The following is a 23,092-nucleotide window of genomic DNA, read 5'->3' on the forward strand; positions in this document are numbered from 1 at the left end:
TTTGGCACCAAGCCGGAAGTGCCCCGCCGCGCCGATAGCTATGCACTGACGTCGCCGCCACCCGTCAAGTCTCCGAGCTCGTTGATGCTCCGTGATCCCACGGTTTAAATCTTCTTGTATGCTTCGCTCGCGCCATCGCCTTCTAAGATCTTTCCTCACTCCTCGACTCCTCCTGCGTCATTTCTGCGTAACTGCTATTCCTCCTCGACCGTACTCTGCAGTTTTCCCGCCCAATTCGGCGGCCCAGTCTGCGCACGCGAACAAGCAAACTGCTAGATTCATCACCATGGACGCGCGCCGAATTTCCGACTCCGAGTCGACCGCTGGCGACATCCAGCTCACGAATCGACTCAGCGAGAGCCGAAGTCCCTATGTAGGATTACCACACTGGGAAGATTGAAAGTCTTGGAAAGATTGGACGATTGACATTGTTCAAGGTGCGCGGACATATGAACAACCCCGTCGCATGGCAGCTATGGGGTCCGGAAGCTATAGCGCTCGCGAAGAAGACCAACCGCCTCCTCTTTGTGAGCATTGGATATGCTGCTTGCCATTGTGAGCTCTGCCTTTGGTCCAAGTGTAGAATGATGCCTGACAATGTACTTTTCAGGGTGCCACGTTATGGAGCGCGAATCTTTCGAGAACCAAGACATAGCCCGAGTCCTGAACAAATACTACATTCCAGTCAAGGTAGACCGCGAGGAGAGACCCGACGTCGACCGCATATACATGAACTACGTGCAAGCCACGACCGGCTCAGGCGGATGGCCCCTGAACGTCTTCATCACGCCTGACCTGGAGCCCATTTTTGGTGGCACATATTTCCCAGGACCGGGAACGACGGCCGCGTTGGGAGACTCGCCTGGACTTTTGGAGATTTTGGACAAAATCAGGGATGCTTGGCAAAACCAGCGGCAGAGGTGTTTGGACTCAGCCCGAGAAATCACTGCTCAATTACGTGAATTCGCCCAGGAGGGTCTCATCAGCAAGACTGGGGAGGGCGAAGTCGGTGATGGGCTGGATATTGAGCTGCTTGAGGAGGCATACTCCCACTTTGCGGCCAAGTACGACAATGAGTACGCAGGATTTGGAAAAGCTCCCAAGTTCCCGACGCCGACAAATCTGTCTTTTCTCCTACGGCTTGCACAGTACCCTGACGCTGTCGAGGCCGTAGTCGGCGACAAGGAGTGTCAAAATGCCAAGGACATGGCCGTGGAAACACTCAAGGCCATGGCCCGCGGAGGCATTCACGACCAGATTGGCAACGGTTTTGCTCGCTACTCTGTGACCCGGGATTGGAGTCTGCCGCATTTTGAAAAGATGTAGGCTTGTGATCAAGTGAGAGTACAGTAGAGAGACCGCTAACAAAGGGCAGGCTTTATGACCAGGCCCAACTTTTGCCAGCATACCTGGACGCCTACATCGTCTCAAAAGATCCGGAGCTGCTTGCAGCTGCTCACGATATTGCGACATACTTGACAAGTCCACCCATGCAGAACACCGCTGGCGGCTTCTTTTCTGCAGAGGATGCAGACTCCTTTTACCGGCCAAACGACAAGGAAAAGCGCGAAGGCGCATTTTACGTTTGGACGAGGAAAGAGTTCAAGACCATTATGGGTGAACGCGATGCCGAAGTCTGCGCAAAATACTACAACGTGCGTGAGAATGGCAATGTCAGTCCAGAGCACGACGCACATGACGAACTCATCAACCAAAATGTGCTTGCCATCAGTTCGACCCCTGAAGCCCTTGCCAAAGAGTTCGGCCTTTCGAAAGACGAAGTCATGAAGATCCTGGACACAGGCCGTGCCAAACTTCTCGAGCATCGCAACAAGGAGCGTCCTCGACCCAGCTTGGATGACAAGATTGTCGTCTCGTGGAATGGACTCGCGATTGGGGCCCTGGCGCGCTTCAGCGCCTTCCTCGAAGCAAACGGCGACGCAACTCAAGCCGCGCACTACCGCAAAGCAGCCCTCGCTGCCGTCGCCTTTATTAAGCGCGAGCTCTATGACTCGAATACGGGCACCATGAAGCGCGTATACCGCGAAGGCCCGAGCGAGGCCCCCGCCTTCGCCGACGACTATACCTTCCTAATCTCAGGGCTGCTCGACCTATACGAAGCCACATTTGACGACACGCACCTCGAGCTGGCCGACCGCCTCCAACACACGCAGCTCTCCCTCTTCTGGGACAGCAGCTCGGGCGGCTTCTTCTCTACAGCGCCCGACCAAGCTGACCTCATCCTGCGCCTCAAAGACGGCATGGACAACGCCGAGCCCAGCACAAACGGCGTCGCTGCGCTCAACCTGCACCGCCTGGCAGCCCTACTCGACGACGCCGAGTACGCCGCCAAGGCGCGCGCTACGGCCGAGGCCTTTGAGGCCGAAATCATGCAGCATCCGTTCCTCTTTGCCAGCATGCTGGGCAGCGTGGTCGCCATGCGTCTTGGCGTCAGGAGCGTCAACGTCACTGGTACGGGCACGCAGGTCGATGCTGCCCTCGCCAGGACCCGCGGCCGTGTTCCGACCAACTCGGTCGTCGCGCGACTGGGCGCCGGTGCTGCAAGCAGTGAGTGGTTGAAGTCGAGGAATAAGCTCTTCAAGGCGATGGATGTGAGCGAGCCCCGAGTCCAGGTCTGCGAGGGCGGCGTCTGTAAGGAGGAGTTGGATATGAAGGATATGGATGCCGCGCTGAGAGAGGTACGGTGATGGATGAACGCGTGAGTTTTCTTCTTTGCCAGTTCAATTGTAGACGCTCAGATTTGGTGCTTCATAAGAATGAATTTCAGGTCAGCAAAACTTGCGAAACTTCGACTGCCTTCCTGGATGATTATTTCCATCTCTCTTGATCTCTGGTTTAGACCTTGTTATCAATCCCGGGATCTCATGTGTGGACAGTGGAAATTTTGTGAGAATGACTACTGTCATTGCAACGTTCAAAGCGCATAGTGAAGGCATGTCTGTTTTCAGAACGGACCCCTACCCCTGGCACCATGAATTACAGCTTGATGAAATTACAGCTTGATGACTTTCATTTGGTACAGCGGACGAACACAGTGTTTGACAGGAAACTTTTGGGAGTCATAATGCAGCTTGCCTAGCAACTGTCCCCATTAACCACCTTTGGAAACTATTGAATAAGTTTTGGCCTACATCAGATGTATTTCCACTGTGTCTTTTGCCGCGCTCGTAGGCCATCGGCCATTACTATACAGCCTGGACTCGTGAATGAATCACTAAGGCCTGTTCCATGAATGCAGGAGCATCGAAATTGGAAGATGTTCCACCTTTGCTTGTACAGCTGTCTGGATAGAGATCTATGTTATGGGGATGGAGCGCAGCAGGAGAAATGCTTCGATGGCTGGCTTGATGGAAGTGAAGCATTGAACTCTTCTCTACCCTCAGCATACACCGGCCGTATTCAACCCTTTGCCTACGCAAACTGCCAGCCACCTAACAAGATGCCGTACAGGCAACGTGTGAACCAACGCCATTCAAACCCCTGTTCTCCTACTCTCTTCTCCCAGCCCCCAGCCAGCCTCGGCATAATGACAGTGTCTGGCGGGACGCAACAATCCTTTAGCTCCCTCCCGACGCCACACTGTATATCAAGGGGCAGCAGCCGCACAGCAGGAAGGAAGTCCCAGTTTCCCGTTCTGTCGAACACCCGACTTCCATCTACTGTAGCTAAGGCATCTTACCTAGGTAGGTTGCAAGCGCCACCGCGCCCTGGAGCCAAGCAGGCAGGCAGTCATCATCTCAACTGCCGTCGCTGCCTCTCGCTGCGCCTGCCTGTCCGTCGTTCAAAGCAGACAAGCGCGCCTAGCACGTTTGCGCGGCCGTGGCGTCTGTGGCGCGCAGGCTCCGAATAATCCTCCTAGCTGCAGTACAAGCAACGAGAGTGGTACGAGTACACATCAGGCGTAGAGGCTCCATGGATCGTGGCGTACCGACGGCTATGGAACGGTCGGGGCGACCACCACGGAAGACGTGGAATGTCCGCGTCTCCCGCCCGTCGTCCTTCCGGTGGTCGGTCGACTCCTGCGGAAATGCAGGCGGTCCCCCCTGCTCCTACCTACTCCTATCCTGCTCTTGTCTACTACTACTACTCCGGATGCGCAACTAGGTCGTGAGGGTGCTTGCCTAGCCCAGATGGGCAAAGTGATCATCGGCCGGGCCGGCCGGGTCTGTCGTTCGGATGGAGCTAGCGGCCAGCCTACATTGGATGTAGACAAGTCGGCGCCTGGACGGGGATAGGCTATGGCGGTGTTGCTGTTGCTTGTTTCTGCCACTGCCGCCGGCAGCAGCGTTGATGAGCGATTTTTTTCATTTCTTTCTTTCTCTCTCCAGGTACTCGCCAAACACCAGGCAGCGCCACAAGGGAGATAGGCAGATGGTACCTAGATGCTACTACCTGTCAGGTAGCATTGCTCCTTTCTTTCGTACTCCTATGCAACGTCGCGACGTCGCAGCCTGTACCCGTACCAGGCCAGCGACGTCTGCGCCATGACCGTCGCCGTTGTTGGAGCACGGCGCCAGACAACACCAAACCACACTACAGTGATGACAGCAATTCCACGGAAGAATCCCCTCGCTCGCCGTCCTCCGTGCTAACGCCGGCCAGACGTCGACGGAAAGACGGAGAATCGGCATCGAGGAGTAGGTTGACTGCCGACTGCCCGTGGCGCTGCCGGCGCTGCCGGCGCCGTCCCTAGAATTGAGCAGCTTAGCTTGACACCATAGTCTCCTGAGAAAGGAACCCTTCGGCCTGCGATTCTGGGTGCGTTCGGGAGTTTGTTAGGGCTACTTCGGTCTCCGTTCGTGGTGTTGCCGGCCGCGAATGCTGCCTTTCTACTGCTTTGTCATGCAGCATGACTCGATGTCAACGTGTGCCTGTCAGCTTCGGTAATCGCATCAGGAGATAGGGAAGGAGCAGGAAGGTTTTGGGAAGGGTGAATCTCAATGTGTGGCTTTGGGTAGACAGTCATTGCACTTTGATTGACTCTTGATGAACAGGGAATGAACAAGACATTTCCGCGACGTAAGGGGAATCGAAAGACCTCGAGCACGTCGGCTCGACTTTTGTAGCCTCAGCATGATCGCCTCTGCTGAGCTCGACGATGAAATGTAAACTCGCATCGACATTCCGAGCGTTTTCTTTTCGCTGGACATTGAACGCCCCCCTCAAACGCAGCCATGACCATGCTGCCAGTTTTGAATGCTTTCGTAGTTTTATTCATCTCCTGGCGGATCGTCGTCCTCATAAACATGGGAATAAAAGTACCGGCCTCCATCATTCTACCACCCCGATTACTGGCTCGATCCTGCCGAGGCCGGTCTGTCATCGACCTCGTGTTGGGTATCCTCACTCTGCGCCGTTGTCGGCCTGCTTCCGTTGTTCTCGCCTGGGAAATCTGTGGCTTTGATACCCGCCGGAGGGCTAGTCGCACCAAACGCGGCTCCTTCTTCCTCTGCGTCGAGCTGCATGAGAAAGGTTTCCCAAATCTCGATGAGCTGTGTCTAGTTAGCTGGTACTCCTTGAGATACTGAAACCATCCTACTTACCTCCTTTTGTGCCTCCACAGCGCTCTCCAAATAAGTCTCGACTCCACTCTTGAAGTCCTCCACCTTTTCTCTTTCGAACCTCTCCAGCTCATTGCGCATAAGTCGGCCCATGTCCTCGAAGAGCAATCGCGCCTGGTTGCTCTTCCGTTCAGCGTCGGCAACGTCGGCGCTCAATTGATTCAACCGATCCTGTTGGCTCCGGCCTTGTCTCAGCAGCTTCTCTTGTGTTGCCCTCCGTTTCTGAAGCTCAGACTCGGCCACGTGCCACGCATGGTAGGACTTCTGGCGTTGCTGGAATGCCATCTTGACTGAACCGACTAATCTGATGTACTCATCAATGACGATACCGAGTGTGAGAACATCTTGCTGGGCCTGTCTCTCGTAGAGCTCGCGGATTCGCAGCTGGAGTTCCGAGAGGCCATCTAGAGGCTCTGATAGGGATGGTGATAGCTCAACCGAAGCCAAGGAGTGAAGAGAGGCGGAAAAGTCTCCGCAGGCGGCAGCGAGACTTTTGCGTTGATCAACAACAGTGTCAGTGGCCTTGAGCAAGCCCTTCAGCTGGGTCTCCAAGGCGTCGAGATACACCTTCCTGTCGTGGAACCACTAGAAACCCATGTTAGCTCTGATTGAAGCAGGGAGTGAATGCCACTCACGTCATCGTGTTCAATGAATTTGCCAGCGGTGTTGACGGAAAGTCCAAGTGATCCAAGCATGCCTTTGTTCTCCGTAAGCAACGGATCCTTTCGCTCCTTGTGCTTGATGTCCACATTGAATGCCTCGCTTTCCAAGAAGAGCTTGAGATCTCCGTCGTGCTGCAGAATTGGATGCGCGGCGCACTTGTTCAGCATGCGCTCCAAGGCCTGCCGTCTCGATTCCACAAAGTCGGCATCAAACCTTCCGACGGCCTGCTTCTCAGGGGGAGGTGGAACGACAATTCCAGGGTTGTTGTTGTGGAGCTGGTTGTAGAGCCACAGGAAGTCGCGGTAGCGGCGGGACACGCTGAATTCGGGGTTGCGGTACGCTTTGGATGTTGTCTAATGCCATGGTCAGCCAAGGCTTCAATGCTCGCCATTCATGCAATACGTACCACAGTCTTGACCGAGTACTCGGTATGGGAGCTTGTAAGATCTCCGACCTTGTGCGGGTCGCCGACGCTGATATTGAAGGTTGGCTTGGCAGCCTGCTCAACGCTGACGCTGGGTTGATGCTGACGAGGTGGGCCATTGTTGCTCGCAGGCTGTACCGGTGGTGGAACCCTCGCCCCAAGAGAACTAGCTTCGGCGTCGTCGCTCAGATTGACCGAGTCCATCATGCTCCGAATCGAACCTTGGGATGTTGCGGTGGCTGGGCGAGAGCCGCGCCCCGCAGCAAGCTCCTTCTGAGGAGGCACTGGGGGCTCATCGGCCTGGGAATCATTGAGAGAGTCTGTAGAAGCACCAAGTGGGCCAAGGGGATCGTCGACGGTTTCGAGGCGCGTCGGCTGTGGCACTCCTATCCGGCGGTTTGGCTTGGGTCTTCCAGGCGCTTTGGTTGCCTTGGAGGCGGTGATGGTCGAAGTGGGCGCGGCGGAGCTGTTGGCTGTAGCTCAAGAAGGTCAGATTGATGCGCGATTTGGGGAAATTGGAGAGGAGGTGACAACCTTGGTCGGCATCGTGTTGGTCGGTGGTGGTTTGGGGCACGTCCTGGACGGAATTGGTCCGCAGGGGGTTCGAGGGAACATCTGGATGGCGCGCATCAGCGACAAGCTGGAGAGGAGAGCGCAGGCTTGATTCTCACCACCCCAAGCAGGGTCGTCGTGAAGGTCCATTGTGGAAAGGTGGCGGGAAAGGATGGTCTGGTGCAGCTGCAGCTACCATTACCTGGAGATGTTGGCCGAAGGTTTGGTCCGTGCGCAGGCGGCCGCCAACGACCTGGATGTCACTGCAGTGTTGTGCCTTTGCAACTCCAACATCAACACCATGGTCTTTTTGAATTTCCTGGCCAAGAGAAATCATGATTTACATCCTCTCACCATACAAGATTTGATAACTTCATTCGATCCATTTCCCTTGATCGACAAATGCACCCTGTTCCTCTTCATTCCACCCATTCGTAGCACTGCTGTTGGAACTGCGGCTCGGATTTGATGCTACCTACCTATCAACATAGTTCTCTGATTCTATGAGCCTGGTATCCACTCGTGCGCATTAGAAGCCGGGGGTCGCAAAGCAAGGCCTGCGAGCCCTCTGCTCCTCTTCATGTTCAACATGTCCAAGCCTTCGTCGTGCCTTGGGTATCACCGTGGGGCGATCACGCCAGGAACATTGTGAAACCCACAGCCAAACGAAAGCACTGCAGGCAGGCGCATGGTCAACAATGGCCATGTTGTTTGTTTTCAAAGTGGTGGAGCTGGCGGCAAAATCTAGACTCTTGAGTTGGGGGAGGGAAGATCAAGGCAAGGTGTTGGTACCGGGATCTGGCTCGAGCCTCGCCATTATCAGCACCTGCATTGGACCCATGTCGAGGTGGAGAAAGGCATTGTTGTGGATGTGCCTGTCTGCAGACTTGAAACTTGTTCCAAGGGAGTCATCCGGATCTGGCAATGGCCTGATGGTCGCCCCGGCCCGGAGCCCTGCGTTTACTGCTGCTGTTGAGGCCGCCGGCAAACAGCGGACAGGGCTTGTACAGAATCTGAAAAGGCAGTGCCTGAGCAGAATCCAGCCGGAGTCCGACGTTGCCGGCATTTTAGCATCGCGGCACTGCCGTCCGGTGGAGGGCTTAGAGATCTGTCGCCAAGTTGGCGCCATAATCAAGCCAAGCGCATGCAAAAACCAAATGACAAACGTTTGCCTTGGCTGTTGAGTGTTTCACGGGCGGGCGACAACGTGGACGAAGGCCAAACGCAGGCTAACACGTAGAGGCATGGGGCGACGAAACCAAGGCATGGATGCATCGGCTTTGTTTTCAATGTTGGCTGTGCCTGTCCAGGTCACCACAGTCACAATAGTCACGATAGTCACGAGAGCAATTGCAGGAACCGAGGGCCGCGAGTACCGTTCAACAAGACGGAGTTGACGATGAGGTTGGACAGCATCCGTGGTAATGCGAGATACATGTGCCCAAGACAGCGTTGCAGGAGGGAGAGGCGGCTAGTGCAAGGCTTTCCAGGATATGGTTGCCTGCCATGTGAAAGATGGCTGGAATGCGTGCATTGGCAGCAGTAGGCACTGGAGTCATACGGAGAGACGGAAAGGCCTGGAACTCGACGGCCGACGAGAAATCCGAGAGTGTGGAGAGTGCAGGAAGAAGGGACTAGAGGCTTCGCAAGCTCGCAAGCAAGCAAAAAGTTAGGAGTTGTGGAGGCCGAGCAAGGCCGAGCGGTTCGTTGGTTCGGTCTCGACTGCTGCCGTAATGATCGGGCGCTGGGCGTTTCGAGCAGGTGCGAGCCCGCACGGACTGGACTGCTGGAGCTTCAGCCACAGTCGCGCCTGCCCTGGCAGATCTCTCGATCGCGACAAAACCAAGTTCAAATATCTCTCGCGCCCCAATCCTGTTCCAACCCATGCCTTCCACCTCACTACAACCGTAATGCCCTCGTCATCTGTCACACCACAGCTCTGCTACTTCAGCTTCGTCCCCTCCTCCCAGACTCAACCTCAGTCAACCGATTACTCTTCACACTACTCGATCGAGACTCCCTCTCCCGGTCCCAACTACGTGATTCTCTCTCCACGCACTCCATCGGAGCCCTCAAACCCTCTTCTTGCCGCAAGAAACCCACCACCTGCCTGTCTCAACATGTCGGCTACTATGGATCCTGCCTCTACCAAGGTCCTTCAACTGCAAACTGCTGCAGCCTACCGCCCTCGCCCACAACCTGTCCAGGACGTCCTGGACCTGAGCCCCATTGACACGCGTACCTCCTCCTCCGCTTCCGACACTTCGTCCTCTTCGACCTCGTCAGCCCGTGGCTCAGTATCCTCGGCAAGCACCACTCCGGTTCTCCAGTTCGTCCGTTGCTCTCGCTGCCACCGGAGTGGAAGCCAAGGATCCAAGGACATGGTCGGATGGGGCATGAACTCCTACTACTGCGCTCGCTGTGCAGACCTCGTGGGCTACCAACATGGCTGAACTACCATCGACACTGGCAAAGAACACTCTTGCCAACTATTCAAATCACTCCTTCCAAATGTGTCCTATTTGGCACTAATCACTGGAAACGGAAAAAACACAACTGCAACACATCCGGACCAGCTTCAGACGACGTTTGACTCTTCCGAATTCAGCACGTCGGAGCCAACTCAGCTCCACAGACTCACATCCTCTTGTGGAGCTCGTCAGGGAAACAAACGCTTGCGTTATTTTCAAATCATGGGGGAGATGGAAGACTGAAACAGGGTCTTGATTTTGGTGGGGTCAAGCAAGGCGCCCCGTGAGCTGCGCCTGTGCAGCGGTGGATTGAGGAAGTTTTGCAAGGGATGGAGCAGATGAGACGCTTGGGCTACCGCTGGTCGGGGACCATGCGCAAAGCAACGGTCGCAACCATATTGAAACGAAACGATACCCATGGGTTTGGAGTTTAGGGGGAAGCATGGAAAAATACAAGCGTCGAGAGCACGCTATCGCAACAGCTTTTGAACAAAACCAATCAAGATGAAACGAAACAAACTGGTCGCCTTCCTTCGTGCTCGTATGTGTTCATGAGTTCTCCGCACCGTGCGATATTGCTGTCTCTGATCGCACACCGTAAAGAGGAAGAGACTGCATTCGGCGTCTTTCGCTCTCCAAACAAGGCCGCGAGACGCGTAGCCAAGAAAGGTAGCGTAAACAGGCTCGGCGGGAGCGGGCAGGTGGACCAGTCAGGCGGCGCAAACGGGAGAAGAAGCGCAAGGACCTGGACAGGGATTGGATGGAAGCAGGAGAGCGACATGGCATTCTCACAACGGCATCGACGATGCGTGGTTGACAAAGGATGCGGATCGCATGCGCTGGGCTGGATCGGAATCGGAACTGGCGCCGGGGGCTGGCTGACGGTGACCGAAAGTCAGGTCGCGGACCACGAGCAACAAAGCAGCGTAAAAGCGTCGCACATCAACCACCACAACGCATGCGTGGATCGAAGATCCCCTGGGGAAATGTGGCGGTGCGCTCGCTGCCCCCCGTCGATCGTTGCCCTCTGTCTGCCTTCGCTACGCACGCTACGCGTCCATTTTTTTTCCAGACGCCTGCCAGCCAACCATTCAGAAACCTGCTGGGCGACCGACTGAGCGACCGCGGTCGTCGCTGTCGATGTGTTTGCGCAGAGGCGTTTGTTGCTGCCTTGGCTGCTACATGTACTGAATACAGCTATCAAGATCGCATAAACTGATTGACAAGCGCCAAAACACCCACGCCGACGCCGTCGCCCACGCGGTGGTGGTGGTCGCCGCCTTCTCGTTTCCCCGGTGCGCCCGTGGCTTTCAGGTCATCGACGTCGCGCGCGCACATCTGTTTCCTGAAGCTTCCAAAAGTGGTGGTTGGTGGTGGTGGTGGTGGTCGATCCATCCGATGCATGCGCAGCCCTCCGACTCATTCACCAGGCAACGCGGTCGACGACAATCGAAAAGCCATGTACAGCTGTACAACACAGCATGCGAAATCTTGGTTTCAGGACACGCGCTGCACACCCTCAGCTCCGGACGAACGTGCTTGCTGTGATAGGTGTCGCCCTCATATGGTTCCTCAAAAACGTCATTTCGAATTCGGCACCCATCGCTCATTGGCTGCGTGGCAGTAAATATCCACCCGAGGGATGCGCGTGGTTGTGGATCAGCGTCCGTAGGGCATCGCCCTTTGGCCCTGTGGCTTGATCACTTCTGCCATTCATCCATTTGTTTTTGCCCCTCGCTCATGGTGTGTTGATCTTTGATGATGCGGTTGCGCAATTTGATGGGTCACGGTGCTGGCGGCAAAAAAAACATATGCGCGACAAAATCATCGATACATCAATGCTATGTCCTTGATAATGCCAGACTTTTGGTCCATCTTTCATCATATGGTCCTTCATCATGTCTCTACATGCACACTTTGACGCCCATGTTAAATCCTTCTTTCCACCACACCTGAAACCCCCTGATGCTCTGTAACGTCTTTTCGTCTCACCCAAACTTGCAAATACACTTGCTGCTGACTCGACCGACATGCGCGCCGGCTTTGAACGTCGACCTGATATGTCTCTTCGTTTGCGTCTTCCTTGGTAAGCCCAGCGCTCTCGCCTGAGCCATGGAAATATCGGTAATGATGGCCTTCTGAAGCGGCGACTGCCTCTTCAAAAGGTGCTGACTCTCGTTCAAGTTACATCGCCCTCGCTCCACTCCCACTGATCGAGAAGTTGTCGTATCCTGTACTCCGTCGCCCAACCCGTATCCACCTCAATGTCTTTCAGCAGCTTGAGTACTAGTCTCCGCTCTCGCGGGTCTGCAAGGCACTGTCCGGCCGTGTAAAGGGGCTGCACCGAGTTGATGCGCACCGCCGCGTCCGGACGCGACAAAGCAATGCTGACAATCTCACGACTGTGCGCCTGGCACTCGCTGATCGCAGACTCGTACGAGTTGAACCGAGCATAGACGGTCGTGCGACCCTGAGTCGTCTCGTGGGGCTTGTTCATCAGAAGTTGTACCTGAGACATGTGGTACGACTGCATCGTAGAGCCGCACATTGGCAGACTGTACCAAACTTCGGGAAGAACGGCGTCCAAGTCATCCTCAATCAGAGACCCGGGGATGCGTGATGGGGCTATGCGCGCGCACGGTCGAAAGGTGATGGGAAGCCCTTCGAACCATATTTGAAACTGCCGCCTGAGGTATTTCCAATAATCAAGAAGCGTTCTTTGCGGAACCCCATGCGACCAGTCAGCCCCTGGAATTGGTGGGAGTTCATCCCCAGCCGCCATGAAATTGACGAGTTTGGACATGAGCCAAACAAGCGCATTGGACATCATGTCCTCCTTCATAATGTCGCCGCTCTCCGGGTAGCCACTGCCCGTCTGCTCAAATGGCAAGACAAATCCGCTCTCGTCGTCGATTTGCAGACCTGCGTCTTTCCACATTGGCAGATCTTCCGTGTCCAGTCGTGTTTGGCACGCATTAATGACTTGTTCTTGTTAGAAAATCAAAAAACTCAAACAAGGTGAAGGAAACCATTGAAGGGACTACTTACAAGCCGAGAGCATGTCCTGCCTAGCAACGTTCCAAAAGGTCGCTTTTCTGGCTTTTGAGAGCGATATTCTTTGCTGTTGGAGTGTGATGCCAGGCGATGGTAGCTGCAAGGGCATCATACTGTCCTTTGCAATGTCAATCAGGCTCTTCGCACCGCTCAAGTGCCTTGCCCACTCGGGACCTGATGCGTCCAGAAATTCGTACACGCACAAAATCGCGGTAGCAGCCAGAAGCTCGTCCGAATTGCAACGAGAAGTGGGGAATCCAGCCAAGCTGGTGCCGTTTGTATGCCCATAACTTCCCTCTTCGTGGCTTTCTGAAGATCGCCATGCCCCATCCGAGTTGCTTGCATCTTGAATTCCGCGTGAATCTTCTTGCAGTGCATGCCTCAATAGGGAGACGGCGTTGTCGTAGTACTCAGTGGCTTTGTGATACCAGTCGACTGCGTGAGATGTGGGGTAGACTTCGGTGCGTGACTTGCGGATGGCATTTCCACCTATGATTGGTCTCTTCCCTTTTACTCGTCCCAGAGCTTTGGCAGCGTACGCCACAGCAGCATATTTCAGCACTGGATTCGTTTGCGCCTTGATGGGGACGTAGGAAGCAAAGTAGTTCCCAAGGTCGAAAAGATCCATCCACTGCCCTGGACCCTCGGCATAATAACGTAGTAGGTAGGCAATCTCATGGTCAGTTTCGGCATTGCTCGTTTCAAACATGCCTGAAATGATGGAAATCCGCGAGCTCGCCGACCTGCCATGGAGACTCTCGCGCCCAGAAGCAGCATAAGGAGAGTGAAGAGTTGGGTCCAGTGGAGGAGAGGCAACGGCGGGGTGGTTGAGAATGAAGTCAATGTTGTGGTTTGACGATGTCATTGACACGGGTGGTGAAATTGGCGAGTCGACATTCTGGCGCGGCATGGGCGTCGGCGGGTGCATGCTGGACAGCGTCGTGCTGGGCCTCACTGGCGTGTCGGCTGCTGGCGTAGCATCCTGGCGGGACGCGGGCGGGTGCAGGTACGAAAAGTGGTCGCCAGTGGCCACGGCAGACAGGGCGTGAAGAGCGTGGGCGGAGCTTTTTTCATGCGACTGTGCCATATCGGGCCATTGTCGACTGTTGGAATCACCAAGGACTGGTGTTGGGCGATCTACTCTTGGGCCTGCTATTGCGGTCGATGTCGTCTCCGAGGCTGGAGACATGGGCTCATTGTACGGGTCGGTCGTATTCCAGAACCTCACTTTGAGAACATGTCAATCTTGCCGCTCAAGTAGTATGTTGGAAGAGCGCGTACCATTTTTGGGTATGTCGACCCATACAGCGTCATCCTCGAAGGTGTTCTTGTAGGCGTAGAAACCCTTGAGGCCGGACTCATTGCCGTCGAGGTCGCGGTTCATCGAGGCATTTTGTTGGTGTCGAAAGATGAGACCGGAATTGAAGATGCATTCTCGATTGGCCTTGCTGCATGGCCCGCAAGTGGGTTTGCGCTCGTCGCATTTCAGCTTTCGAAGGCGGCACGTCTGGCTGTTGGGAGCGGCACCATGGTCAGCAAAGCGGCGGCAACCAAGAGCGCAACATTGAAGACTGGCTTACCATCCCGTGCGCGACCTCATCTGTCCAGCTGTCGGCAGAGGCGCATTCCGGCGCTGGACGTGTGAACGGTCGGTCGAGTCGAACAAGGCGTCGTCGTGGTGGGCATGTACCGGCCAAGGAAGAGGTGAGGTTGCACGGCAGCGCGACACGGGCAGCGCAAGCTTAACGCACCGCCGCACGCGCACCCACCTAGCCCCGCTAATGGATTCCATGGACCTTGGCGCCATCATCGTCAACCACTCTTTTGCTCATATTCAATCAATTATTCAAGTTGTCCCCATTCAAGTCTGTAGGTAGTCGCTAGTCCTTCAATCCCCCCAAACGCCTTTTCTGTCCGACCCGTCCAGAAGCCGCCGCGGTGCACCATTGGCACCTCATGCAAACCAGCCGGAAAACCCTCTCCCCACGTCAGCACTCATTTGTCCGTCTTGGCCTTCTTCTTCGGCCGCTCAGTCATTTCCGTGTCCGAGTCGCCCTTAGCGTCCTGGTCACCGGCATCTGGCATGGCCTCGTCGTCGTCTGATCCGCTGCTCTCGTGTTCCGAGTCGAACTCCTCGGCCACTTCGGACTCGCTCTCCGCCATGAAGTCTTCATCCAGCTCCTCTGAGTCTTCATCTGCACTGCCCCGGTTGACTACGGCTTGTTCATCTTCAGACTCATCTAAATCGTCGTGAAGCGCCGCCGCGAGCAAGGCACCGCTCTGTATCTCAATCAGTCTCATACTCAACTATGGTGTCAGCTCGAGGCAAACTTACGTCTTCCGTCATTTCGTTCTTCGTCTTGAGATTCTTGACCTTGAAGAAGTCTTCCAATGGCGTTTGTTCCTCGCTGAACAAGACGTTAGCAAACTTGAACAAATCTCCGCCGAGCTCCAGAAATTCTTACCGGTTGATGTTGCTGAATTGATGCTCCGACCCGCTCTTCATGGAAACCGTAATGTCAAAGGTACGACTTGACGACAGGTTTCCACCGACGCGAGACATGGTGATGACCGAGATTTGGTCAAAGGAGACGTATGTCGCGGGCTTAGGAACGAAGAGAAAGCTCTTGTCCATGCAGTACAGGTGTCCCTCGTTGGCCTTGATGGAGCACTTAATTCCACTTTGCTGGTGGTGACTGATGAAATCGCGGGATGGTGCAATCGTCTTTCTTCCTGAAAGACCGCGAAGCAGCTGGGCAACGACTCTGTAAATGGGACCTTCGTACTGGGCCTCCAGTCTTCCTTTGTAGCGCGACTCCAGGAGCTCCGGCTCGATGTTGAGGGGTACAGGCTCATCCAATTCTTCGTCCTTCTTGAACTGCATGACGATGAATGGATATCTCGTTTGACCTTGGCGCAAAGGTGGGTCGACACCGATGGTGATGAGCTGATGAATGTCGTCGGGCTTTGGTAGCACGAAAAACTTCTTGATCGCCTCGTATTGAATCTTGTAGTCGTAGGTCTTGCCGCGCAAGCGGAATGAAGTCTCGTACATGTCCAGGCCGAAACGTCCTCTGCACAAAGGTTAGCACTGCACCTAAACAGCAAAATCGAGCTGCATACCTGGGAGTAAGATGCAGGATGTCCTCAAAAGTGATGAATGTGTCGCCGGCAATCTCTCCGATTTCTGCCTTCTCAATGAGGGTGTTGTAGAACAGACTGGCCGCGTTGTGCTCCTCCTCTTCGTCGCCTTCAGAGACGTCCTCGCCATCTTCTTTCTTTTCCTTCTTGGTCACAGTTCCGGGGATGTAGAAGCGCATCTCCACAAGCTGGTCTCTTGCACCACCAGTCTTCTTTCCGCGTGCTCGAGCACCACCCAAGTGTCCGTTCGTACCGGTGTCCTCGCCGTTTGCGGGTAGAGAAAACTCGATGGCGACCTCGTTTTTGCCGGCAAGATTTGTGTTTGCGATTTCTGAGTACGGGAGCTCGAAGGCCGGTCGGCTCTGGACGTTGAATGACAGCTCAGACTTGCCAAACTCTGCCTTGCCCCAGTTGTAGCCGCGCAGGGCGTGCTCCTTGTTCTCGAGGTTGATGCTGTACCACATCTTGAAAACTTTACTGAGGCGCTCGAAATCCTTGCATCTGTCAGTCTCTCGGGCCCCCGTGACAGTCAGTAGGGTTTACCTCTTGCTGGAATCCGTCCAGCTGGATGACGCCGGTGTTCTTGGTGAAAACCCGCAACTCGTAGCCTCGCGCAGCACGACTCCATTGTGCTTGGGTGACATTGCTGCTGTCTAGTGTGAATGTGTCGCCGCCAGCTGAAGGTTTCCATCCCAGGCCGGACTCTGCGAATCGACATCTTCCGGGCTGCTTGGACAAGTCCAGGTAGATGCCTTCGAAACTCTCTCTCAAGGGCTCAGACCTGTCGATATGGTTATTTGGAGACTCTTTGAAGCTTCGTCCTGTGGCTTGCTGGATGCGCGCATTGGAGGAAGCCATCGTGGAATGCAGTTCGACAATTGAGAGAGATGCACTCACATGATGATGGCGACGATTTAATGGCCGGCAGCTAGACGGGAGAGGTGCGCGACGCGTAGCAGAGCTTGCTACAACCTCAAGCAAACCGGGTGCAAGGTAGAGGTCGAGTGGAGGCAGCGGTGATGAGTGGGCGGTCGGAATGTGCAGAGGATCCGATGGGTGAGGTGAGGCAAACGGTGACGGCGGTCGCGCGCAGGAAACCGCTCTACACGTTGGCTGAGCAGAAGTTGGTTAAAGAAGGCAGGTTACGCGCAGCGCGCAACTGATGGCCAGGTCCTGCGATCCGCAGATAAGATTAGATTCCCGTCCGAGTCAAGCGCCCCTAAGACCCATCTCCAGTCGTCACCATCTACACGTTAACTCCTCGTCCACACGTCAATTTCCAACCCAAAAGCCAGTCTGTCCAATTTTGGATCATGTCGGTGCCTAGGGTACCTCCTGAGCTGCTTCTCTCAATCATTGAGTCCATTCAACCTACTAATGTTGCTCTTCCGCCAACCGATATCACAACCCATACAATCCGCTCCCTAACGCTTGTCTCGAGACTCACCTATCCATGCGCTATCCGTTCTCTCTATTCTCACTGCCTCTGGATAGACTCGTCAGACAGACTGAGAAAATTGCTTCTTTCTCTTCAAGCTCTTTCGGAACCCAATCGTCGACAGAGGAGCTCTTTGCCTTGCGTGGAAATTCTCCCGTGCCTTACAGGCTTGTTCCTTGCTCCGTTTCCTCAAAACACCATTGACGACTGGCCAACTGCTCAATGGACTTTTGAGCTGCTCTCAATTATGCGGCAGACGTTGGTCCGCCTTGTCATTGATATTCCTTTGCGATCGCTATATCCCCCGGACGACCATCTCAGCGTGCGGCCAAGACTACGGGCTGCCTTTGAGCAGCTTCAAAGAATCGAAGAGTTCACAAGCACCAGAGATGAACTGTACCTTGACACAATCGAGCGGTACTTCGCTGGCCCGCTAGAGCCGCCAGCGTGGCGTGGTTGGTCAAACCTCAGGCGGCTGGCGCTTTACAACTTCGACCATCATAGGCCTGAATTCTACGACACCCTCCAAAATCTCCCGAGTCTTGAGTGTATCGCCCTCACACGCGCTGAATGGCCAGCTGCTGCCTCAATGTGGCCTCGGTTTGCAGAAAAGGCCAAACAGCACGATTTGAAGATCCTCAGTCTCGATGTTGAAGGCGGCGGCTGGACAATTACAGGACTAACAGATTCGCCACACTGGCGCCCGTCTCTGCAGTCTGTGAAAGGATGCCTTGGGCAAGAGTTGCAAATACATCCAATAAGTGTGTCACTGCCATTCTACTGCAAACCTGGCAATGCTTTGGACTTCTGCCAGGAATGGGTAAGAGACAGAGCGTTGAGAGGTGATCTATGGAGTCTTGAATCGTCAGAGCCTTTGACTGTGTCAGACTGAGATCATCTTCAGTATTCAGCGTGATGGTTTGCGTTGTGTTGCAAGGTCGGTCAGTTGGATAAGATGATCTATCGGCGTGAAACGGGCACAGTTGGTCACGGCTAATTCAAAGAAGCTCTATCACCAAGTCAGAACACGTAGAGACGTGGAGTACTCAAGCCCTTGGTGCTTTGAACATATTCAAGCGCTTTCGTCTGAGTGTGCGACGACTTGAAGCTGGGCTCATGTTGAATTTCTTTCATCACCTACTGTACGGGGCTGTTGTACGGGACTGTTGTTTTAGGAATTCCTGGTTCATTGTCAAATGAATACATTCCTTGAAATTTTCAACATCAAACGGAAGTTGCACGGCACGTATTTACACGACTGCATTCAAGAGTAGCCGGGTGGTAGTCCATCTAGAAAACAAGCCTTTTGACGCCGAAAACATCCCTCTTCGCTCATGCCAATGAGAAAACACCAGCCATGCCCAATGTTAAACCTCAAACACCGATCGCTATGGTATAAATCTCCAGCTCCAACACCAGCCAATGACGGGATGAAAACAATATGCAACTCCAATCGGACTCATTCCAGTCACGAGTCCAAAAAGACCGGAATTCCGTACACCACGGCAGCTGCTCCGTTCAGATACCTCAGGTAGCAAGCATCCCTGCTCCGAGCCACAGCCTCGTCAAGACCCACGCCGCGAGCGCCCGTGTGGAGTGCTCGTCTTTGGGTCTCTTTTTCTGCTCTGTTCTTGCTCTTCTCTCTCTTAGAGCTTGTGCCCTTCGCGCGTGGTTTGGACATCTCGTCTCCATCTGCAGTCTCTTTCGCGGTGAAAAGCCCCCAGCTACTCAATGTAGCAACAGCAAATCGATCGCAGTCTTTGTCTGTGACGTCCCAGAGCATCCCCATGACCGCGGGCACACCAGCGGTGACATAACTGCAGAGCATACCGGAGGGCTCGAATTCGCCATTCTCGGTAATGTGCGCACTCGAGCATCCAAAAAGCAGGCTGGTCGCGAGCGGTCTTTGCGCAACACTTGCCTCGCTGTCTTGCTTGCAAATCTGCAGCTTTCTTATGGTTCGTCCGCGTATGTATTGTGCGCCACTGCCATGACCAAAAAATAGGAGCAGATCCTTTTCGGCAATAGAGGATTCAAAGACCTTCTCGTCAGGAGTGCGGCCTATCAAGTTCAGCCATGATCCGGGCATTTCTTGTACGAAAGGAGAAAGCGTCGCTTGTGTATGCTTCAAATCTCCGCCGGGATTCAGAATACTGGTGCCATTCAAAGAAGAGCAGTTGAGATGGTGCCCTGTCTCATTTATCGCCATATTTTGTGAGTTCGATTGGTTGCCAGCAGCTGCTTCTTTGACTGCGACCAAGCGCTCCCGGAGAGCCGACATGGATGGCAGGCGCGATATAGATAGCGGTTGCAGAGAAGGCAGGGACTCCCAAGGGAAACCGTGGAGATTTTTGTCCAGAATCAAAATGGTGTGGCGCGACGTCGGCGTCGGATCAGCAGCCTGGTGGAAGGCTCGTAGCGCATCAAGCATCTCAATAATTATCTGAATGGTGTAAGTCGAACTTGTTCAGGGGCAAGGGTGAGCGTCTACTTACGGCATCAAAGTCGATTTCATCATATGCGTTCTTCTCGCCATTGAATTGCAGAATATCAACGACGAAATAGACCAAGTCCATCAAAGAGTCGTCAAGATCCCTGCCTTCATCAGGGCTACCAAGACCAACGAAGAGCTCCAAAATTCTAGAGTCCAATTGAGTTTTCTTGGCCTGCTTCCCTTTGCCTTGCCGGCTGGGAAGATGTCGGTCGAGGATGTTTTGGAAGCTTTTCTGGAATCTCCCCAGCAGAGATTTGTCGCCCTTTTTCACGGAGAAGATCCCTCGGAAACCTCCAAGCCAGATGTTTTCCATGTTTACCAGGAGGTCATGAAGTCTGCAATCCAATGCTTCACGCTGGGCCCACCACTCTGTCTTTGCGCCTTTTGCTGTAAGGTTTTGCGTGTTGCGAACACTAAAATCAGAGAGGTCTATTATCTCCTTCAGCTCCGCTTTGGCTTCTTCAAATCCAAAAAGTTCCTCGTCGACGTCGCGAGCTTGGTGCCTTGATAGCGGAAGTCTCAGAATGAAGGGTGACTGGTGCGCGATGTAGCGAGTGATGTAGAGCTCATCGTGAGCCTCATTCAGGGAGAGCGACAATGTGGTCCAATTTGTCGGAATGACGTCGATATAATCGGACTGGAACTCTGCAGCGCTGAGTCTGCTTGGTTTTTTGGTCTCCTCAAATTGAGATGGCCAGCTCATCAACTCTGCCCTGCTCGTTTGGCGACTCTCGATAGATATGGCCTTTTTTTCCAGCTCAAATGCATTCGTCTTTGGGAGTTCGGTAAGGTAGGCTGCAAAGAGTGGATGTAGCGTACCTCTCGAGCCTCTGTATGATGTCGCAGATAGAAGAATTGTCACTTCGTTGAGCATGTTGCAGACTTTGTGAACTGCCGACGTCGATGAGGTTGCCAGTGCTTTTGTGTGAGCTTCTGAAATACAGTCACGGGCCTTCTGAAGGATTGCATTGAAGTCCTCCTTTGATACCTTCTTGCCTTTGGCTCCTTTGCGCGAAATAGAACTTGATGCAGAGGTAATTGTTGCTGCAGAGGCAGGCTTTTGCTGGAAAGATTCGGAGAACTTGCGCTCATTCCAAGATAGGGCTGGAAAAGAGATCGTAGACTCTGGAAGAGCATTGAAGGTAAAGTCGGCTGCAATCTCCTTCATTGCCTCAGACATCAGGCTACGAAAGCGCGTCGATTGGTGTTGCACTGAAGCCTCAAGGCCATGGCTCAGTCGTTCCGCCTCGGAAATCAGCTCGACGGCATCAGAGAGCTTGTCCTGCGATAGCAACAAGTTCGCTTTATGACACAAGACGACTGCTTGGAGACCTTGGAGATGCTGGCACTCATCCCCATCGTTTGGCGAGGCATCGCAGAGAGGACTTTTGGCTGTCTTTTTGAGATTCGTGGTCTTCGCTGCCCCAGCTTTGGTCGGCTTCTTTGTACTCGTCTGCTTTGCAGCTGCTCGACGACCTCTTCGACCAGGTTCCGCAACGTCCAACCGCGACATCAAGTCGACAATTTTCCGATCATCCGATTCAATCTTTTCGATATTTCGAATGCAATGGGGTTGGACGAGATTCGAAATAACATTCAAGGCCGAATCGAATTCCGTCAAGGCAGTCTTGTAGTCATCCGAAATTTCGTGGGCGCGGGCCGCCACGCAATGATACAATGCCAGATCAGCATTCGGCATCGCTTGCTTCGAATGGCTTGCAGCTTTGGATAACATGTCCATGGCGTCCGCGATTCGGTTGCTGTCAAGATAGAATCTAGAGGTCAAGCCAAGAGAAGCAACCATCAGCGAGCTGGCGTTGACGGCTTCCGCGACTTTTGACGCTTGCTCCGCGTAGTAGATTGCTTCTTGGAGCATTCCCTGGTGTGCAAAGACATTTGCCAATTGCAACAGGCCGCGAAAAATAGACGGGACAAACGGCCAGCACTGGGCTCCTGTGAGGGCCGCATGGGTCATAGAGATGACCGTGGGAGAGTTTGACCGGACAGACATATTCTTGACGCCTTCAACGACAACCTCGACGTCATTATCATGCCCCAAACTTGCAACAGCCTTGCTCTTTGTTCGGTTTTCCACAGCCATCCAAATCTTTTTGTTCAAGGTAACGCACTGCTTCGCATGAGCTAAGGATTCACTTGGAAGACCAGCAGCAAGAGACAAGCGCGACTGAGTAAGGGCGACGGTGGAAAGCAATCGTGTGTGTTGGATTCGGGTGGAGAAAGAGGCTGTCGATCCAGGTGAGGCCAGGGGTTCGATATCTTTGACCGCAAGTTTTTGTGCAACGCCCAAGGCCTCGATACTAGTGGCTGTTAGCGAGTTGAATCTTTGAGAGCTAAGGTAGAAACTCACCATCCGTTGCCGTTCCCAAGTGCCAGCATGTGCTGTGCGTATGCCACGTGCCAGTGAACGGCAGCGTTGGTCGAGATAGCAGCCTCAACCGCGTGCTTTGCGTCTGCCAGTACCAGTCCCGCTCTTCCAGAATATCCGAATTCCAAGTACTGTTGAGCCAGGTCTGCACTGTTCCGAAGTAACGAGTCCAGGTCTGGTGATTCAGGGAATTTCAGTGCCCTGTTGATGATAGAAAGAGCCATGATCCTAAGGCGCTGCATGCCTTTCATTCCAAAAAAATCGGCCAGGACATTGAGCTGCGAGACCCAGGAATCAAAATCGTCCACATTTTCCAGCAAACATTTCCAAGAGTCGGACTTGTCCAAGATATCTTGCCATGCTCGCATGGCATGCTGGAGCTTTTCCAATGACGGCGGTGTCTCCAGGAGAGCGACAGCTACCTTGTGTGAGGCTGCATAGTGCTCACGATATTTGATCAAGAGGTCGTCAGACTCCAAAGAGTCCCTGCTGCTGACAACACTTTGGAGAGCGTCGTAGCGCAGGGAAGGATCGAGTGCATCCTGGCCGTCCAGACCAAGGCGAAGTACACATGCTGCCACTCTTTGGCGTCTCAACGGGTAGTTGGTCTCGTCGTACAGCTCAAACAGCTTCTTCGATAACGAATTGATGAGAGTCGTCAGAGGAGTTTCTGGGTACCGGCCTTTCAAATGACTGTGGCAACAGATGGCCAATTGCATTTCCAGGAATAGCCCTCTTGAAGCCATATCCAGTCCTTCTCGGTCAACCAGTTTAGGCGGAGAGTCGTCCCTTTGACCATTTCGGAGCGACAAATGGTGCAAAGCCTTCAGTGTTCTCGAAAATTGAGCAAACTGGTCTTGCTCCATCAAAGCTTGAAGCGATTCTGA

The 23,092-nt window shown here is 53.9% G+C and overlaps 8 protein-coding genes across 8 annotated transcripts; 3 read left to right on the forward strand and 5 right to left on the reverse strand.

Annotated features, from left to right (window-relative positions):
• The first annotated feature begins 279 nt into the window (after positions 1-279).
• On the forward strand, positions 280-2,749 carry BKA78DRAFT_130686 (Six-hairpin glycosidase-like protein). The gene is made up of 3 exons (XM_066882580.1): positions 280-555; positions 611-1,322; positions 1,376-2,749. Exons 1-3 carry the CDS (start codon positions 450-452, stop codon positions 2,706-2,708), a joined length of 2,151 nt encoding a protein of 716 aa, XP_066744075.1. The 5' UTR covers positions 280-449; the 3' UTR covers positions 2,709-2,749.
• Positions 2,750-4,948: 2,199 nt separating this feature from the next.
• BKA78DRAFT_313627 (vacuolar sorting protein) lies at positions 4,949-7,602 on the reverse strand. The gene is made up of 7 exons (XM_066888402.1): positions 7,581-7,602; positions 7,341-7,498; positions 7,204-7,284; positions 6,652-7,142; positions 6,218-6,598; positions 5,565-6,167; positions 4,949-5,513 (listed from the first exon to the last, which is right to left on the reverse strand). Exons 2-7 carry the CDS (start codon positions 7,369-7,371, stop codon positions 5,310-5,312), a joined length of 1,791 nt encoding a protein of 596 aa, XP_066744076.1. The 5' UTR covers positions 7,372-7,498; positions 7,581-7,602; the 3' UTR covers positions 4,949-5,309.
• Positions 7,603-9,131: 1,529 nt separating this feature from the next.
• On the forward strand, positions 9,132-9,674 carry BKA78DRAFT_352600 (uncharacterized protein; the record flags this gene model as incomplete). The annotated part of the gene is made up of 1 exon (XM_066891382.1): positions 9,132-9,674. One exon carries the CDS (start codon positions 9,132-9,134, stop codon positions 9,672-9,674), a length of 543 nt encoding a protein of 180 aa, XP_066744077.1.
• Positions 9,675-10,931: 1,257 nt separating this feature from the next.
• BKA78DRAFT_313631 (uncharacterized protein) lies at positions 10,932-11,500 on the reverse strand (the record flags this gene model as incomplete). Its single annotated transcript, XM_066888403.1, has 1 exon — positions 10,932-11,500. A coding segment is annotated over exon 1 (295 nt), but the record flags the coding sequence as incomplete, so codon positions are not given.
• A 13-nt stretch (positions 11,501-11,513) lies between these two features.
• On the reverse strand, positions 11,514-14,439 carry BKA78DRAFT_343474 (uncharacterized protein). The gene is made up of 4 exons (XM_066890424.1): positions 14,327-14,439; positions 14,028-14,257; positions 12,741-13,973; positions 11,514-12,674 (listed from the first exon to the last, which is right to left on the reverse strand). Exons 1-4 carry the CDS (start codon positions 14,344-14,346, stop codon positions 11,872-11,874), a joined length of 2,286 nt encoding a protein of 761 aa, XP_066744079.1. The 5' UTR covers positions 14,347-14,439; the 3' UTR covers positions 11,514-11,871.
• On the reverse strand, positions 14,424-17,006 carry BKA78DRAFT_313635 (uncharacterized protein). Its single transcript, XM_066888404.1, has 6 exons — positions 16,785-17,006; positions 16,431-16,668; positions 15,870-16,381; positions 15,212-15,820; positions 15,082-15,154; positions 14,424-15,026 (listed from the first exon to the last, which is right to left on the reverse strand). Coding segments are annotated over exons 1-6 (1,719 nt in total). The 5' UTR covers positions 16,787-17,006; the 3' UTR covers positions 14,424-14,741.
• Positions 17,007-17,139: 133 nt separating this feature from the next.
• BKA78DRAFT_313637 (uncharacterized protein) lies at positions 17,140-18,628 on the forward strand. Its single transcript, XM_066888405.1, has one exon. It carries the CDS (start codon positions 17,201-17,203, stop codon positions 18,215-18,217), a length of 1,017 nt encoding a protein of 338 aa, XP_066744081.1. The 5' UTR covers positions 17,140-17,200; the 3' UTR covers positions 18,218-18,628.
• BKA78DRAFT_313638 (peptidase family C50-domain-containing protein) lies at positions 18,629-22,910 on the reverse strand. Its single transcript, XM_066888406.1, has 3 exons — positions 22,188-22,910; positions 19,821-22,137; positions 18,629-19,768 (listed from the first exon to the last, which is right to left on the reverse strand). The coding sequence occupies exons 1-3, from the start codon at positions 22,571-22,573 to the stop codon at positions 18,794-18,796; spliced, it is 3,678 nt and encodes a 1,225-aa protein (XP_066744082.1). The 5' UTR covers positions 22,574-22,910; the 3' UTR covers positions 18,629-18,793.
• Positions 22,911-23,092: the final 182 nt, after the last annotated feature.

This window comes from Phyllosticta capitalensis (assembly GCF_038381095.1).
Source record: "Phyllosticta capitalensis strain CBS 128856 chromosome Unknown BKA78scaffold_5, whole genome shotgun sequence".
NCBI classification, from domain to species: Eukaryota; Fungi; Ascomycota; class Dothideomycetes; order Botryosphaeriales; family Phyllostictaceae; genus Phyllosticta; species Phyllosticta capitalensis.